Source organism: Fringilla coelebs (genome assembly GCF_963513975.1).
Source record: "Fringilla coelebs genome assembly, chromosome: 3".
Taxonomy (NCBI): Eukaryota; Metazoa; Chordata; class Aves; order Passeriformes; family Fringillidae; genus Fringilla; species Fringilla coelebs.
The window spans coordinates 455445-469630 of NC_140030.1; the positions used below are offsets into that span (position 1 = coordinate 455445).

The 14186-nt window shown below is 62.1% G+C and overlaps 1 protein-coding gene across 1 annotated transcript; it reads right to left on the reverse strand.

Moving 5' to 3' along the window:
- Positions 1 to 418: 418 nt before the first annotated feature.
- TMEM214 (transmembrane protein 214) lies at positions 419 to 13718 on the reverse strand. The gene is made up of 17 exons (XM_084201585.1): positions 13535 to 13718; positions 13032 to 13237; positions 11681 to 11831; positions 10102 to 10236; positions 9928 to 10010; positions 9114 to 9219; positions 7970 to 8051; positions 7786 to 7887; positions 7555 to 7696; positions 6123 to 6214; positions 5961 to 6009; positions 5481 to 5594; positions 5077 to 5194; positions 3530 to 3626; positions 3183 to 3351; positions 995 to 1146; positions 419 to 848 (listed from the first exon to the last, which is right to left on the reverse strand). Exons 1-17 carry the CDS (start codon positions 13689 to 13691, stop codon positions 722 to 724), a joined length of 2082 nt encoding a protein of 693 aa, XP_084057711.1. The 5' UTR covers positions 13692 to 13718; the 3' UTR covers positions 419 to 721.
- Positions 13719 to 14186: the final 468 nt, after the last annotated feature.

Below are 14186 nucleotides of genomic sequence, written 5' to 3' on the forward strand. Positions count from 1 at the left end.
CCTCCCGACCCCTGTGCACACCCCCACAGGTGACACACCCCCACGGGAGACACACCCACTCGGCTGACACACCCCCACGGGTGACACACCCCCACGGGTGACACACCCCCACGGGTGACACACCCCCACGGGTGACACACCCCCACGGGCAGAGGCAGGGGTTGAACCTGACCCCTCCCCACTTCACACGGACACCCCAACCCCGGGCCCACCCGTGGGGTGGCACCAGCAGCTCCCTGGACCCCTTTAAACCACCCCAGCCATGGCACTGCTCCCCCCAGGGTGGGTGGGACTGGGGGTGCAGGGGGGGCTCTGGAAAGCCCCTCCCCCCACCACGCACAGCCATCTTTAATTAGGAAGAAATACAAAGCATACGGAGCAGTTATAAGGAAAAAATAATAAAATAAATCAGTTCATTCATTGGTGGGAAGGGGTGGGAAGGTGAAGGGCTCCAGGTGTCCACCCCTAATCCTGTAAGCAGGCAAAACACAAGGGGATGGGGATCACCCCCCCGGGGACAGCGGGACAGGGAAAGCCAAAGCGGTCACAGGGTGTGGAAAAACCCGGACGTGTGTCTGCCTGGCCCCCAAAAACATAAACCTCCCCAAAAGCCCCGATCTGACCCCAAGTTCCTGCGGGCACTGCCCTCTGCCCCGTGTCCTGCTGCCCCCCGGGTGCTCCCGGGCAGCCAGGACACGGAGTGACCTCCAGAGAGAGCAGCTCAGTGCCCAGAAATCATGGCCAGGGCCCAGTTCTTGAGAGCCAGGGTGGCATTCTGCAGGTAAATCCAGGAGGAATAGGTGAAGCTCATCAAGTGGTCCCTCACACACTCCCACGTCACGTCCCCACTGAGAAAACAAGGACAAGGGATTAGGGGGGTCAGAGCCAGCGGGGATGAGTGACACGGGGGACACGGGGGCCGCCTGGGCAGGGCTGGGGACAGCCTGGCCGCACAGGGACACACTCAGCGGCAGGGAGCCTGGGGGCTGCTCACCTGCAGGAGTCGAGGCAGCGCTGCCAGCCCTGCTGCAGCACGGCAGCCAGGCCCTGCAGCAGCGGCAGCAGGCAGCTGTGCAGCAGGAACCGCAGCAGCTCCCGCGCGCACTCGGCCAGGTGCAGCAGCGCCTCGGGGAGCCGGCTCTGGAGCTGGGGGAGAGAGGTGAGGTGGGCTGGGGTGAGCACCAGCCCCTCCTGGGGCCCTGGGCTCACACGGAGATGGGGGCCTGGCTACATGTGACACTCCCATCTCACCCCCTCCTGCTGTGCTGTGATTTCAGGGTTTACCCCAGAACTCGGGTCCCTCCCCTGAAGATTCCCTCCCAGGCGTGTCAGTCACCTCTCCTTTCCCCTCCCAGCACTGTCAGTCAGTCCTGGAATTCCAGAACAGTGATTGTCAGATTCAAAGGATGCCCTCCACCCCTGGTGGGCACTGGGCCATCCAGGTGTCCTTTGTCCCTTGAGACCTCCTCTCCTGTACCTGGCTGATGGCTCCCTGCCCCTTCCCTCCCCCTCTCCCCGGGGTTAAAAGGAGCAGCAACCTCGTGGTTCAGGGAGTTGGAGCTGCTGTGGGCTCAGAGGCTGTGGGCCAGAATAAAGCTCTGGATCCAAACCCTCCAGCAGAACCCACTCCTTTCCTTCCCCATCGCCCCAAAGCTGCTCTGCCAGAGGGAAACCTGAGGAGCAGCCCCTGTTATGGGGGGAAGCTCCATCCCAGCCCCACCAGAGCTCCTGCACGCCTGGACTTGTCCCCACGTGCCCAGGGCAGCACCAGCCAGCCAAAAGTGTCTGTGGGGTGAAACACCACCCAGCCATGGCCAAAAGTGTCTGTGGGGTGAAACACCACACAGCCATGGCCAAAAGTGTCCCTGGGGTGAAACACCACCCAGCCATGGCCAAAAGTGTCCCTGGGGTGAAACACCACGGTTGCCGCTATTTGGTTCAGCAGCAAGGGCCAGACAAGTTCAGGCACGTCCAGTCCACAATATTGGTAATATTCCAATACCCCCAATATCCTCCCTTCCCCAGCATCCTGGAGCTCTCCCCTTTCACTGTCATATTTTCTGGAAAAATCTCTTCACCAGGATTTCTCTCCTGGGAAGCTGAGAAGCCTCAGAGAAAAAGGAAAACACTATTTTCTCATTTGCTTCTCCATGTTTTGCTGCTTTGGAATGTGGTTGGAGATTGTTTGTCCAACATGTGAATTGTTTTAACCTAATGACCAATCTCGGTCAGGCTGTGTCGGACTCTGAGGAGAGAATCACGAGTTTTTAATTAGCATATTGTTAAACTTTCTGTGTGTATCCTTTCTCTATTCTTTAGTATAGTTTTAGCATAGTATTCTTTGATATAGATTGTATAGATTATAAAGGTAATAAATTAGCCTTCTGAAAACATGGAGTCAGATCCATCATTTCCTTCCTGCCACAGGACCCCTGAACATCCCAGGCTCCCCGTGCTCCCCTGAACATCCCAGGCTCCCCGTGCTCCCCTGAACATCCCAGGCTCCCCGTGCTCCCCTGAACATCCCAGGCTCCCCGTGCTCCCCTGAGCATCCCAGGCTCCCCTGAACATCCCAGGCTCCCCGTGCTCCCCTGAACATCCCAGGCTCCCCGTGCTCCCCTGAACATCCCAGGCTCCCTGTGCTCCCCTGAACATCCCAGGCTCCCCGTGCTCCCCTGAACATCCCAGGCTCCCTGTGCTCCCCTGAACATCCCAGGCTCCCCTGAACATCCCAGGCTCCCCTGAACATCCCAGGCTCCCCGTGCTCCCCTGAACATCCCAGGCTCCCCGTGCTCCCCTGAACATCCCAGGCTCCCCTGAACATCCCAGGCTCCCCGTGCTCCCCTTCTCCAGCGCTCAGCAGACAGGGCACCCTCACTCTGTGAGACCCTGCTGCCACCCCAGTGCCACCAGAACGCTGTGTCCTGTGCCACCTCAGCAGTGTCCTGAGCCCTCTCCCTTCCACAGCCACTGCAAACAGCTGGAGTGGGCCGGGGCAGATGGCACCAGAGGACAGATGGCACCAGAGACCTGCCGTGGGCTGTCCCCTTCCCAGACACAGCACAGGGGCTCCTGCCACAGCAGGGACAAACACCTCCCCACCGTGCATCAGGCCTGCCCCCAGAACAGCTCTCCCAGTGCCAGCAGCCCCCAGGGGCACTCCCTGCGTGCCCCCCACTCACCCAGTCGCTGAGCCAGGGCAGGCTGCCCTGCAGCCAGGAGAGCAGGGAGCAGCCCTGCTGGGACACAGCCCGGGCCACCTCCCCGCTCGTCTTCCAGAGCAGCTCCAGCTGTGGCCACAGGACAGACAGGGCCACGGACCCGTGCTGGGCCAGGCTGTGCTCCAGCCACCTGCAAGGGAGTGCTCAGTGAGGCTGGACACAGCACAGGGGCACGGGGCAGGGCGCCAGTGTGAGCTGGAACGGCCCAGGCAGGGCTGGGGAACAGCTCCCAGCCCCCTGCCCAGCTCCCAGCCCCCTGCCCAGCCCTCAGCCCCAGCCCAGCAGCCACCCAGGGCGGTGTCACAGACCTGTAGCCCTGCAGGCAGGCACGGGACACCTTCTGCCAGGCCAGCTGGGAGGCGGGCAGGACGCCGGAGGAGCGGAGCAGCCGGGCACAGGAGGAGGCTGCAAGAGAGAGGTGTGCTCCTGGAGTGGCCCTGGGCTGTGGGGACACCTGTCTGTCTGTCCCCAAGGGCTCTAGGGACACACAGGTGTGCTCCTGGAGTGGCCCTTGGCTGCAGGGACACCTGTCTGTCTGTCCCCAAGGGCTCTAGGGACACACAGGTGTGCTCCTGGAGTGGCCCTGGGCTGTGGGGACACCTGTCTGTCTGTCCCCAAGGGCTCTAGGGACACACAGGTGTGCTCCTGGAGTGGCCCTGGGCTGTGGGGACACCTGTCTGTCTGTCCCCAAGGGCTGTGGGGACACACAGGTGTGCTCCTGGAGTGGCCCTTGGCTGCAGGGACACCTGTCTGTCTGTCCCCAAGGGCTCTAGGGACACACAGGTGTGCTCCTGGAGTGGCCCTGGGCTGTGGGGACACCTGTCTGTCTGTCCCCAAGGGCTCTAGGGACACACAGGTGTGCTCCTGGAGTGGCCCCAGGCTGTGGGGACACCTGTCTGTCTGTCCCCAAGGGCTCTAGGGACACACAGGTGTGCTCCTGGAGTGGCCCTGGGCTGTGGGGACACCTGTCTGTCTGTCCCCAAGGGCTGTGGGGACACACAGGTGTGCTCCTGGAGTGGCCCTGGGCTGTGGGGACACCTGTCTGTCTGTCCCCAAGGGCTGTGGGGACACACAGGTGTGCTCCTGGAGTGGCCCCGGGCTGTGGGGACACCTGTCTGTCTGTCCCCAAGGGCTGTGGGGACACACAGGTGTGCTCCTGGAGTGGCCCTGGGCTGTGGGGACACCTGTCTGTCTGTCCCCAAGGGCTCTGGGGGCACACACAGGTGTGCTCCTGGAGTGGCCCCGGGCTGTGGGGACACCTGTCTGTCTGTCCCCAAGGGCTAGGGGGACACAGAGGTGTGGACATTGAGTGGCCCTTGGCTGCAGGGACACGTGTCTGTCTGTCCCTAAGGGCTCTGGGAGCACACACGGCTTGAGCTGTGCTGTGGAAGCCCTGAGGAGATGCTCCAGGAGGGGACAGATGGACAGAAGCCCCTGAGCCGACCCTCCCAAAGGGGAACAGGCAGTCTGCCTGCAGTGCCTGCATCCCCCAGGATCCCCCAGCAGGACAGATGGACAGGCCCCACTGCTCACAGCAGCCCCAGGACAAAGGCAGGGACACGGAGGGGAACAGCCACAGGAGGGATCCCAGGGAGGAGGATCACTCCTGAGCAAGGGGAAAAAGCCTCAAACTTTTGACAGGGAAGGTTTAGGCTGCAAACAAAATGCAGTTTCTCCAGAGAAGGGGCTGTGCAGGCAGCCCAGGGCAATGGCGGAGTTTCCATCCCGTTTACAAGCCCCGTGGATGTGGCACCTGTGGGGACGGGGGACACCGGTGGCCTTGGCAGTGCTGGGGGATGCCTGACCCTCCCAGAGGGTTTCTGAACCTGGCCTGTCCCGGGAGCGCCCAGCGTACCCTGGAAGGAGCCGTGTGTGTGCACGTCGTGCAGCAGGAAGCCAGCAGCCAGGACCAGCAGCAGCAGCAGCAGCCGGGACCAGGGGAAGCCCCGGCCCTTCATCCTGCACAGCAGCTCCTGGGGGGAGGACAAGGCCCTGTCACTGTCACCGCGGCACAGCAGCACCCCGCCCTGCCCTCCCGGCGGGACAGAGACATCTGCTGAGCAGCTGGGGGGCTGGACACGGCCCAGCACATCTGTCCCCAGCGTGTCCCCTGTGCGTGTCACCACGGGGGCTGGCCCTGCACGTGGCCAGCAGCAGGAGGGGCTGCCCGGAGCCCCGGGACAGAGCTGAGATCTCACCCCGCGTGCTGCCGGCCATGCCTGCCCCTCCCGTCCCCTCCTGTCCCCTCCTGTCCCTCACCTTGCAGGCGGTGTCACAGGCGGCCACCTCTGTGTCCCCTCCGGCCGCCCTGGCTGCCAGCTCCTCATTTGTCACCTTGAAGGAGCGAACCGTTTCCTGCAGGGACTGCTGCACCTTGGGGACAGCCAGAGCTGGGTCAGGACCCCGGTCCCCACAGAGCCCCTGGGCTGCCACAGCACCAGCAGGGCAAGTGTGGGTCCCATGGGGACACTGCCAGCTCAGGGGGCTCTGCCAGCAGCACGGGGACACTGTCCCAGCCCACAGCTGCCACGGGGACACTGCCAGCTCAGGGGGCTCTGCCAGCAGCACGGGGACACTGTCCCAGCCCACAGCTGCCACGGGGACACTGTCCCAGCCCACAGCTGCCACGGGGACACTGTCCCAGCCCTCAGCTGCCACGGGGACACTGTCCCAGCCCTCAGCTGCCACGGGGACACTGTCCCAGCCCACAGCTGGCCCTGTCCCCCTGCCCACCCCTACCTTCTTGCTGCTGCTCTCCCAGGACTCCAGGAGGTGGTTCAGCAGCAAACTGGGGGGAAGGAGAACACAGGGCTTGGTCAGGAGCTCCCAGGAGGAACTCAGGTGTCCCCAAGGCTCTGCAGGTGCGCACTGGCCCCGCTGTGAGGCACAGTGGGGACTGACCTGGACTGAGCGAGGTGTTTGGTGTAGAGCTGCCTCCAGACGCTGAAGCTCAGTGGGTCCAGGCTCAGGCACTGGCTCAGGGAGGTCAGGAGCTGGGGAGGGGGCACAGCAGGTCGTTAGGTGGGACCCCCTCCCCGGCACACCAGGCACCCCAGCCAGGCAGCTCCTGAGGCACCAAAGAGAGCTGCAGCACCCCTGCCCACACAGGGCTGGAACTGGAGGGTCTGCAAGGGCTCTCCCACCCAAACCATTCCAGGATCTCTGACTCCTATCCCCTGGGAGCAGGCAGCGTGACCCCTGCCTACAGGAATGTCCCCCTGCTGACACAGTGCCAAAACTGCCCTTTGTCCCCTTAAAAAGGAAAGAAGCCCAAAAGTTTCTCTCCTCAATGAGGTGAAAAGACACCTCATAGGACCTGGGGGACTTCACCTCAAACTTAAGGATAGCAAACTGGAGAGAAGCCAAAAAATCCCACCTGAGCAATTGACTAGAAAAAGAAGAGAACAAAGAAACTATATCCTTTTGTGGGGTGCTTTACCAGGAGCAAGAGCCTCTTGCACCTGGCTGGGTTTTTCTCTGTAAAGAGTTTTGTTATTTTACCTTTTATTAAAACCCCTTTTTTCCCAACACTGCCACAGAAGCCATCCTGCTGATTATATACCTTCTAAGGTAGCTGAGTGTGAAAAATGCCTATTTTATGATTGGCTTTTGGCAAATATTCAAATGAATATTATATGTGTGGTGTTAGAAAGTGATGCTGTATTCATTTTCTCAAGTAGTGTGTTAAATACAATTTTAGGTTATAACACAATGTTAAAACAGAAACTATGAATGTGAGATATTTTTTTAAGAAAGGAATGAGGTACTCTCACTGAGACAGCAGCCACAGGACACCTCAGTCTTTCAGAGAAAGAGAATTTATTGCTCCATTATCTGAATAAAGGAACTTCTCCCTGCCTCACTCAGCCCTGAAGGCGCTGTCAGGACTCAGAAGAAGAAGCTGGCACTGCCCAGACAGAATCCTGTGTGTGAATGGAATTGATGCACCATGGATGAGGTGTGTGAATATGCAACAGGCTGTTGTTTTTAAGGGTTCATCCTCTGCTAACGTGGGTCCTTTTTTGGGTTTATTTTGCCCAGAAAGAGGTACCCGGACTGTCCTTAACTCTTTGTTTTTATTGTCTCATACTGTCCTAATCCAAACTGTCCAAATTTTTGTTACTCTAATTATATTGCTATTTTTATACCCATTTTATTACTATTAACCTTTCAACATTTTAAAACCGAGTGACTGGCATTTTTCACGCTGAGCTATCTTAGCTGTGAAACAGATCTCCAAGAGCTATGAGCCCTGACTCAGCCAGGCCCTGCTCCACCTGCCCTGCCCTGCCCTGCCCACCCTCCTGCAGCCCCCCAGCCGTGCCAGGCTCACCTCCTCCTTCATGGCGGGCGGGCAGGCAGGTGTGGCTCGGGACAGGAAGGAGGGGAAGTAGGTGTGCAGGGCTGCCTCGGGCCGGGCGCCCAGGGCCAGCACCTTCAGCCGGGGGTACAGGCGCCGCAGCTGCTCCTGCAGGCTGGGGACAGAGCACAGGGCAGCTGAGGGCTGGCTGGCACCAGGGGGGCACCAGGGTGGCACCAGGGCCCACCCCGTGGTGCAGCGTACCTGGGGGACAGCGAATTGTTGGGCATGAAGGCGAAGTCCAGGAGGGGGAAGAAGTCCTTGGGGCCGATCATGCCGAAGCCTTTGGTGAGGTTGGGGTGCATCCTGCAGAACAGAGCCCTGAGCTGTGGGGGCCTGGCAAGGGCAGGGTTGGCTGCAGAGCCCCCAGGACACAGGGGTCACTCACATCAGGAGCCGGTCCAGGTAGGAGACGGCGTACGGCGACAGGGACTTGATGCCGAGCACCGGGAGCATGACGCCGAGCCACACTGCAGGGACGGGAGGGAGGGCTCTGCCTGGCTGTCCCTGCACCCAAAGCACCCAAAGCACCCAAAGCACCCGGGGACAGGCAGGCAGATCCTCGGGAAGGGCTCCAGGGCAGCTGGAGCTGCCCATCTTTCCATTCTCTCAGGATCCAGCCCTCCTCCTGACCCAGCTGGGGGAAGCTGCACCTCAGACCTTGAGGATCCTTCCCAGCCTTTTCCCACCCCTCAGCAGCACCAGCAGCAGGAGTGGAGGTGTGCTGGCAGTCCCAGGAGAGGATCCTGTTGCAGTGTGATTTTATGGTCTACCCCAGAACCCCAGGTTTCTCCCCTGAAGGTTCCCTCCCAGGTGTGTCAGTCACCTCTCCTTTCCCCTCCCTGACCCCTCCCAGCACTCTCTGTCAGTCCTGGCATTCCAGAACAGTGATTGGCAGATTCAAAGGATGCCCTCTAACCCTACGGGGCATTGGGCCATCCAGGTGTCCTCTGTCCCTTGAGACCTCCTCTCCTGTCCCTGGCTGGTGGCTCCCTGCCACTTCCCTCCCCCTGTCCCTGGTAAAAAGAGCCAGGAACCACACAGTCCGGGAGTTCTGTTGGAGCTGTTGCTGGATCCAGAGGCCTGTGGGCCAGAATAAAGCTCTGGATCCAAACCCTCCAGCAGAACCCACTCCTTTCCTTCACCATCCCCTTAAAGCTTCTCCACCAGAGGGAAACCTGAGGGGCAGCCCCTGCTATGGGGGGAAGCTCCATCCCAGCACCACCAGAGCTCCTGCACGCCTGGACTTGTCTCCACGTGCCCAGGGCAGCATCCAGCCAGCCCAAAGTGTCTGTGGGGTGAAACACCACCCAGCCATGGCCAAAAGTGTCTGTGGGGTGAAACATCACACACCCAGCCAGCCCAAAGTGTCTGTGGGGTGAAACACCACACAGCCAGGCAGCCCAAAGTGTCTCTGGGGTGAAACCCCACACTGCTGCTGTTTGGCTCAGCAGCAAGGGCCAGACAAGCCAAGGCACGTCACGTTCACAGTACTGGTGATACTGGTGGGTCCCACTGCTGGTGGCTCTCACCTTTCAGGCCCTCGTGGAGGTCGGTGAAGCCGGCCTGCCCCAGCGCCCAGAGCACGGTCAGGCACTTGGCCGGCCGGTTCTGCTGGGAGCGCAGCACCTCCAGGTACTGTGGGAGAGAGGCAGCAGTGGGCACAGTGCCACCCATCCCATCCCACCCCATCCCACCCCATCCCATCCTATCCCATCCCACCCCATCCCATCCCATCCCATCCCATCCCATCCCACCCCATCCCATCCCATCCCATCCCATCCCATCCCACCCCATCCCATCCCACCCCATCCCATCCCATCCCATCCCATCCCATCCCATCCCATCCCATCCCATCCCATCCCATCCCAGCACCCCCAGGTACTGTGGGAGAGAGGGCACCTCAGGGGAACAGTGCCACCCATCCCAGCCCAGCACCCCAGTGGGCACAGTGCCACCCATCCCATCCCAACCATGCCTGCAGCCATGGCACCAGCAGCCCCCAGCCCTGGAAGGCACCTACAGCTCCAGGTGAGACCAGGAGCCATTCTGGGGCAATAGAGGGACTCCCAAACCCAGCTCTGGGGATGCAGGGGGACAGGGGAAACCCCAAACCCAGCTCTGAGGGTGCAGGGGGACAGGGCAAACCCCAAACCTAGATTTAGGGGTGCAGAGGGACAGGGGAAAGCCCAGACCCAGCTCTGGGGCTGCAGGGCTGCTGGGCAGGGCAGGCAGAACCCACTGGGGACAGCAGTCCCTCGGCAGGGGAGGGCAGAGAGGCCCAAGGGCTGTGTGCAGTGGGATGCAGGAGCAGCCCCAGCAGCTTTACAGCCCCCCCAAGCTCACCTTGCCCAGGTTGGTGGTGGCAATCCGGGGCCTGTACAGCAGCAGGGCCTGGATGCAGATCCTGTAGCCGTGCAGGGACTCCCCTGGAAGGGAGATGGGGGAGGCCCTGCTCAGCCACGGCCTCCGTGAGGCATTCCTGGAGGAGCAGACACGGGGGGAGCACAGGGGGCTGACCTTGGGCCTTGTCCAGCTCCTGCAGCATGGTGTAGATGCAGTGGTCAAAGAAGAGCTCCAGGAAGTCCGAGGCCTTTGCCAGCAGGGAGCGGATGATGCTCCTCAGCTCCTTGCTCACCAGGCAGTACGGGTAGTCTGGGGGAGCAGAGAGGGCAGCTCAGGGAGATCCTGCTCTGGAGAGCTCCAGCACAGCTGCAGCAACCAGCCCAGTGCGAGGTGGGTGCAAGGAGTGCCTCATCCTCATCCTCACCCCAGCTGGGCAGCCCTGGCCTCCTCCCCAGGCACCCCGTGCCAGAGGCTGTGGCATTCACACTCTCTGGAAAACTCCCTTTGCCCAGGGTTTTTCTCCTGGGAAGCCTCAGAGAAAAGGAAAACAATTCTCATCTCATTTGCTTCTCCTCTGTTTTGCTCACCTAGAATGTGTTTGGAGATTGTTTACCCACAGGTGATTGTTTCACTGATTCTGGGTTTGGGGGTTCCCCTCTCCCCCTGCACCCCCAGATTGTGATTCTGAATCACCCCCAGGAGATTCTGGTGTGAGTTGTTTTGACTCTTTGGCCAACCAGGGCCAGGCTCTGTCGGGACTCTGGAAAGAGTCAGGAGTTTTCATTATTACCTTTTAGCATTTAGAAAGTATCCTCTCTGTATTCTTTAGTTTAGTATAATATTCTTTAATATAATATAGTATCATAAAGTAATAATTCAGCCTTCTGAGAACACGGAGTCAGATTCATCACTCCTGCCCTTGTTGGGACATTCCCAGCAAACACAGTAAGAGCCAGCTAACCCAGCCCTAAAGGATGGCTTCCCGTGGAATGCTGCTGCTGTGGCATGAACACTGCAGAGGACACTGCTGCCCTGCCCCTTGCCACCGAAAGTGACATTCTCAGTGAGAGTGGGGCCCAGCTGATCAGGCAGGACGGGGAAATCCTGCCCCAACATCCCCCCAGCACAGCTGGGAGTGAGCTCCCAACATCCCCAGCAGAGGCAGAGCTCAGGGATCCCTGGGCAGAAGGGGGGACTGGGTGTAGTACTGCTCTGAGGGGTGGGGAGATTTGCTCTGGCTGTCCCTTCAAATCCCTCCTGAGCACTTCTTTCAGAATCACAAGGAACACAGGGAAAAACTGAGACACTGTCCCATCCCCCTGTTCTGCTTTTGCTGCTAACAACGCTCCAATTTTGTCCCAGGCAGAGACAGAGTTAACATTCTGCTGGGTAAACTGAAGGAAATGAAAAGAAATCCAGCAAACAACCCATTTCAAAACTGCTGTGGAAACCCTAACGTTTCCACTACTCAGGCTACCTAAAACTAGGATATAAATGCTCCTCTGTGCTGCAGAAAACTCTGCAGCCATTCTGACGTTATCTGCTCTCTGCCACACTCAGCTCTGCCTTCCTTACTACCAGCACCAACAGAGACCTGAGAGCACCGAGCCCGCAGCCAGGGGTCTGACAGCTGGGGAAGCCCCCAGCGGGGCAGGAGCAGGGGCAGTGTCGGTGTGTCTGTGCCAGGAGAGGCTGTCTGTCCCTGTGGGGCTGCCTGCCGTGCCCCCAGCCCCGGGGGCAGCAGCACACGCACCGTGCGGGTGCTGGCTCAGCGCCGGGTCGCTCCTGGGTGCCTGCAGCTTGTAGTTGAGGTACCCTGCCAGGTCCTTCACCCACACAGAGGGGTTCTCAGGGAACACACTCCGGCTCTTCTGCAGCTCCTTCTGCAGATCCGCCAGGTCCAGCTGCGAGGGACAGACAGACAGACTCAGCCAGGGTGAAGACAACACGGGGGGAGAAAGTTAATGTGACTCCACAGGGGCCATGGAGGGCAATGCTTCCAGCTCCAGCCCAGAGCACACGGAACAGCCCTGCTGCCAGAGCTCCAGAGCCCGGCCTGGGGCAGCTGGCTCCCATCCAGCGAGCCCAGCAGCCCAAACCAAGGACAGGCCCATGGCCAGCAGAAACCTGGGGGGATCCCAGCCATGGCTGCTCCACACTGCACACCCAGAGCCCCCCAGGAACAACCAAACCCCCCTGATGAACAACCCACAGCACCAAACCAGGCAGGCAGCAGCTCCTCCCAGCCCTCTGCTGCACTGCTACCCAGACACGTCCATCCCTGCTTCTACACCTGCAGGTCTGTGGGGCTGCTCCAGCAGGGCTTGCTGCAAGGCTCAGGCTCTGAGAGAGCTCCCTGTCAGGGGATTCCCACTGCCACCCTGAGCCAGCTGCCCCTGGGCACCTCACCTCAGCCCCACCTCGTGAGAGGAACTCACACAAACCAGCTGGTGCCACACACGGAGCGAAACCTGTCCCAAACCCCCCTCAGCGAGGTGACAGGGGCTGTCCCTGCTGAGCACAGGGACAGCTCGGGCTGCCCTGCCTCCCCAGGGAACAGGGGAATGCCACACAGTCCCGTCACTGTGGGCAAAAGCTGGATGTGCAGAGCTACTGGAACCGTGCAGAGAAGCCCCACGCAGAGCAGGGGGATGCAGAGGGAACCCCCCGTTTGGGGGGGAGTGGAGGTCCCAGGGCATGAGGGGGATAGGGGAGGAGCTGAGCCAGCAATGCCTGCCAACCCCGGGGACACATCACCCAGCACGGCCTGCCTCGGCCAGTTCTGGAACCCTCCGTGCTCAGACACGATCAGGACAGGCAGGACAGACCCAGACAGGTTCTGCAGAGCCAGCCAGAGCACAGCGACTCCCAGGGCCCCACCAGCGGGAGGGGAGGAGGATCGGCCACCAGAGGCTTCCTTGGGCTTCCTCCCAGACACAGCAGTGACAAGGGGAACCAGAAATCCCCTTCCAGCCCTCCTGCCGCTCAGGGCAGCACCTGCCGAGGGGCCCGGGGGGCGATCAGCCCGCAGGTGAGGCTGGAGCCTGCTCGGCACGGCTCCGGTCACGGGAGCAGCACCGGGTGCCCAGCCCGGGCACACTCACGGCTTTCAGCGCCTCCTCCAGCGAGCGGCACCGGCCCGGCGCGGCTCCAGCGTCGCTCCCCGGTGCCTTCTTCCCGCTCTTGCCGGGGTGCTGCTTCCGCTGCGGCGGCTCGGGGGCCGCGGCCGGGGGCACCTGCTCCTTGTTCTGCTTGCGCAGCGCCCGCTCGAAGCCCAGCTGGAAGATGGTGCTGGAGGTGGCGATGGGAGCTGGGGACAGGGACACGGTGACCGGGAGCGCCGCGGGCAGCGGCGACACGAGGGCACGGGGACGGGCCCGGGGCTGTGCACAGCGCCCAAGGCCCCGCACGGACCCCTCCGCGCCCCCGGGGCTCCGAGCCCGAGGAGCCCGCCCGGCCTCGGCAGCCGCTCCCGGAGAACCCGACAGCTACACCCGCCTCTCCCCGGGACGCACCCACGCGAGGCCCCCGGTCCCACACACACAGCGCCCCCGGACCCAAGGGAGCTCCGCCCGCCACACCGGGGCCCGCGGGCGCTGACACTCACCGGGCACGGGCAGAGCGCGACCGGCGTTGGACTCTCCCAGGGCACGGCGGCTGCCGGCGCCGCTCGCGGGCCCCCGCCGGCCCTTGCGCACCACCTCCCAGCGGCCGGGAGCGGCGCCGGCCGTGCCCGGGCCCGGGGCCGCTCTCGCCGCCGCCATCGAGACCCGGAGCGCCACGGGCGGCGCCGGGCCGGGCACAGGGCGCGTGCGCGCGCCGCCGCCGCTGATTGGCTGCACCCTGGGATACGCGCCGCTCGTGCCGACTGCCACGTCCCCGCCCCGCCTCGCCGGGAAACGTGACTGGGCAGGCATGGCCACGCCCCCCGAGGGGCGGGATCGGCGCGCGCACGCCCTCATCTGAGACCCCGCCCACAGAGCGGCCTCTATGACGGAGAGAGGCGGGGCTTGAGGGGAGCCACGCTGGTGACGCAGCCGAAGTGGGCGGGGTTAGACAGGGGGCGTGACCACGGTCCTCGCACTGCCGCTTCGAGAACCGCCCCGACCTGGCAGGGGCGGAGCCTTGCGAGCGGGAGCAGGTGGGCGTGTCCATGCAGATTTGAGAGCGCCGCGCGGCATGCCGGGCCTCGTCCCGCGCCAAGCCCGCGCTGTCCCGGCGCGTCCGCGGGCGCTGCTCGGGCCGGGCCGTGCCGGGCC